Source organism: Triticum aestivum, chromosome 3A (assembly GCF_018294505.1).
Source record: "Triticum aestivum cultivar Chinese Spring chromosome 3A, IWGSC CS RefSeq v2.1, whole genome shotgun sequence".
NCBI lineage: Eukaryota > Viridiplantae > Streptophyta > Magnoliopsida > Poales > Poaceae > Triticum > Triticum aestivum.
In genome coordinates, this window is record NC_057800.1 from 660258101 (window position 1) to 660261685 (window position 3585).

The window sequence follows — 3585 nt, forward strand, 5'->3', positions numbered from 1 at the left end:
ATAGCACACAAGGTATTCCTCCGGTATTCGGGAGTTGCATAATCTCATAGTCAGAGGAACATGTATAAGTCATGAAGAAAGCAATAGCAGAAAAACTAAACGATCATTATGCTAAGCTAATGGATGGGTCTTGTCCATCACATCATTCTCTAATGATGTGATCTCGTTCATCAAATGACAACACATGTCTATGGTCAGGAAACTTAACCATCTTTGATTAACGAGCTAGTCAAGTAGAGGCATACTAGGGACACTCTGTTTGTTTATGTATTCACACATGTACTAAGTTTTCGGCTAATACAATTCTAGCATGAATAATAAAAATTATCATGATATAAGGAAATATAAATACCAACTTTATTATTGCCTCTAGGATATATTTCCTTCAAAGAATCCATCTCGACGATGATCGGCGGCTCACTTATGCATGGCTATAAAAGATTGGGTCTACAAACGTTCACAATCCTACATTAGACAGATATAACTGAGAGAAAATGAGAGAGAGAGAGAGACATTACGGTGCATGGGATGTTTCCCATATGGCTGATGGCTCGCACACAAAATTTACAGCAAAGATGCCTCCCTCCAACACTTTCTTTTTTGTGTGGGGCGGTAGGCAGACATTACCCAGAAAGATACTTATGCATATGATTGGTGTTTCTTGGCCTTGTTTCTCTTTATGAAATGTAAGCACTCATAAGCAGTCACAATATTATTAGTGATGAGTCTCCCTGGCACAAATGCTGACTGCTCATCAGAAATAATCTCAGGCAAAATAATTTTCAGACGGTTGGAGATTACTTTTGAAGCAATTTTATAGAGGACGCTGCAAAGACCGATAGGCCGGAATTGTGATAACAGAGTGGGGATTTTCACCTTTGGGATCAACACCAAGATGGTCTCATTGATACTTTTTGCTGACTCCTTCCCCTCCATAATGTCAAGAACTGCTTTGATAACATCATTCCCACAAATCTACCAATGTCGCCGAAAGAAATGGGCCAGAAAACCATCCGGACCCGGTGACTTAGTAGGGAACATTTGGAAGGGTGCTGTTTTTACTTCCTTTTGAGTGTAAGGAGCATTCAACATGTCATTCATCTCCTGGGTTATTTTGAATGGTGCTTTATTGCATAAGATCAACGTTTACAGGAAATACATAGGATACGTTTGGTTATCCGGCAAGCACTATCTTAGCCTGGCTCAGCAAGGAAGCGAGGGATTTGGTTCCCGAGCGAGCCTGCCTGGTGTCATGTGGTTTCCAGTTTTTTCTTTTTTTGACTTAGCTAGCCAAATCGGCTCGCCTCCGTTGGCAAGGATTGCCTTGCCTGGCGAGGTATGCTGGCGAGCGATCCAAACGCTCCCATAAATGCTCCGGAGGGGAATCTAACCAAACATATGCGTAGCCTACGTAACCAAACATAAACGTTTTTCCTTTTTTTAGGGGAGGAGCGGAATCTAACTAAACTTTTTTTTTGAGGATGGGAATCTAACCAAACATATGTTTTTCTTTTGAGGCAAACCAAACATACGTTAGTCCATGGTTCAGCCCACCGTGACGTGCCTATCGAAGATCCAACTGAAGCGGGCCGGCCTGAGCTCGCTACGGGCCGCCCTTTGGTGTGCCAGCTCCTCCATCCTCCGGATCTTGGGCGGCAGCCCGCACACGTACTCCTGCGCCCGGCGGCCCTCTCCAGAGAGTCCGGCGAGCTCCGCCACCCGCCACCTGCGCACGAAGTGCTCCACCAGATCGCCGTAGTCCCTCGCCGTGTACACGCCGGCACTCTGCGCCACGGCGGAGAACCGCTCGAACAGGCTGTTCTCGCCACTGGCGGCGTCGCGGCCGTCGGACATGAGCAGCCCCGGCATGGTGACCTTGCCGCGCATGACGTGCGCCAGCGCGCGCACCATGCCGTCGGGGTCCAGCTCGAAGAGCTTGGCGCACACCCTGGTGTAGCCCGCCTCGTGCCTCTTCTCGTCGGCGGCAATCACGCCGCAGATCTTGGCGAGCGCCTGGTCGCCGTGCTGCCCGGCGAGCCTCGCCGTGTGCACGTGGGAGACGAAGGTCGCGCGCTCCTGGAACGCGCCGTAGATCACGCTGTGGTACGGGCTCTTGGGCACCAGCATCTCCTTCATAGCAAAACAACATATATAATGTTTTAATTAATCAGTGCACAAGTTTGTAGTGCACTGAGTACGTACGGTGCAACTGTGTTTATGCGCGTACGTACCATGCCGTTGCGGAGGAGGTGGTGGACGGTGGTCTCGACCTGGCGCATGTCGACGCGGCCGGAGAGGTAGAGGTAGCGGTTGAGGAGGTCGCCGTGGCGGTTCTCCTCGGCCGTCCAGCCGCGGATCCACTGCGCCCAGGGGAGGCTGCTGGCCCCGGTGTCGTCCGCGATGCCCTCCGTGCGGTTCCCCATGCTCTGGTACGACGGGAGCGCCTCCTCCGTCACCATGTTGCCCACCAGGCAGACCAGGACCTCGTCGGGCACGCGGGCGGCTCCCGCGCGCAGCGCAGCCACGCCGTCCATGAAGGCGGACAGAGCCTCCTCCTCCGACGCGCCGGGCGTCGCGGCGGAGCACGGCATGAAGTCGTGCGGCTGCCACGAGGACTCCACCGGGTTGAGCAGCGGGAGCATGTTCTCCGCCACCCAGCCGTTCAGCGACTGCACGATCTCCGCCTGCTCCCGCGGCACCGGCGCGCACCCCATGTCGATGCTCCTCGGCGGGGCCTCCACCGCCGCGGCCGCGGTCCATCTCCTCGCCAAACTGGCCGCAGCAAACTTAATTAGTTAGTGCAGACACTACATGAACGTTAATTAGGAGCAAAGTTACAGCTCGCGAGGTGTACACTTGGATGCACATACCGGCACCTAGGATTTGCAGGACAGAGGATCCATCCGAGGCGCGTGGCTCTCCCCGAGCCCGCGTTGCTCTTGTCGGAGAAGAAGAAGCAGGAGAACTTGGTCGACGTGCCTACTGCTAGCCCCAGCTTCGCCATCGATCACAAACACTCGTATTTTGCTGGATTTGTGAATGATTCTGTACTTACACACGGTGCCTGTCTTCTATATATAAAAGGAAATGAAAGGATAGTGGGGCTGCCATGCAACCCATGCATAGGCCCTCCGTTTCTAAATATATGTCTTTTTAAAAATTTCAAATAGACTACTACATACGGATGTATATAGACATATTTTAGAGTATATATATTCACTCATTTTACTTCATATAGAGTCACTTGTTGAAATCTCTAAAAAGACATATATATTTAGGAATGGGGGGAGTACACCCCTTGTCCAATGGAGAGAGGAGAGAGAAGGGAGAGAGAGGGAAAAAATGGGCTAGTGATGGGGCCAAGACTCGTCCATAGTGTGTTCGGACTCCCCCAAACATACTACTCCCTTCATTCCAAAATATAGTGCGCCCGCGCTTTCCGAGATTCAACTTTGACCATAAATTTAACCAACGAGACCAACTGCGGTGGGAGAAAAAAATTATATAATTGAAAACTTCATTCGAATACAAATTCACTGATATAGTTTTTGCTCCCGATGCAATCGATCTTGGTAGTTAAATTTA

The 3585-nt window shown here is 50.7% G+C and overlaps 1 protein-coding gene across 1 annotated transcript; it reads right to left on the bottom strand.

Moving 5' to 3' along the window:
* Nucleotides 1-1126: 1126 nt before the first annotated feature.
* Nucleotides 1127-3035, bottom strand: LOC123063021 (acyl-[acyl-carrier-protein] desaturase 4, chloroplastic-like). Its single transcript, XM_044486735.1, has 3 exons — nucleotides 2871-3035; nucleotides 2232-2772; nucleotides 1127-2130 (listed from the first exon to the last, which is right to left on the bottom strand). The coding sequence occupies exons 1-3, from the start codon at nucleotides 3002-3004 to the stop codon at nucleotides 1546-1548; spliced, it is 1260 nt and encodes a 419-aa protein (XP_044342670.1). The 5' UTR covers nucleotides 3005-3035; the 3' UTR covers nucleotides 1127-1545.
* Between the last annotated feature and the right edge of the window lie 550 nt (nucleotides 3036-3585).

Excerpts from the sequence above, each read along its gene's own strand:
- LOC123063021 (XM_044486735.1), bottom strand. The coding sequence starts at position 3,004 with ATGGCGAAGCTGGGGCTAGCAGTAGGCACGTCGACCAAGTTCTCCTGC. Across the intron at positions 2,773-2,870 it reads CCTGCAAATCCTAGGTGCCG|TTTGGCGAGGAGATGGACCG; the intron begins GTATGTGCATCC and ends TGCTGCGGCCAG. Across the intron at positions 2,131-2,231 it reads ACCTCCTCCGCAACGGCATG|GAGATGCTGGTGCCCAAGAG; the intron begins GTACGTACGCGC and ends TTTGCTATGAAG.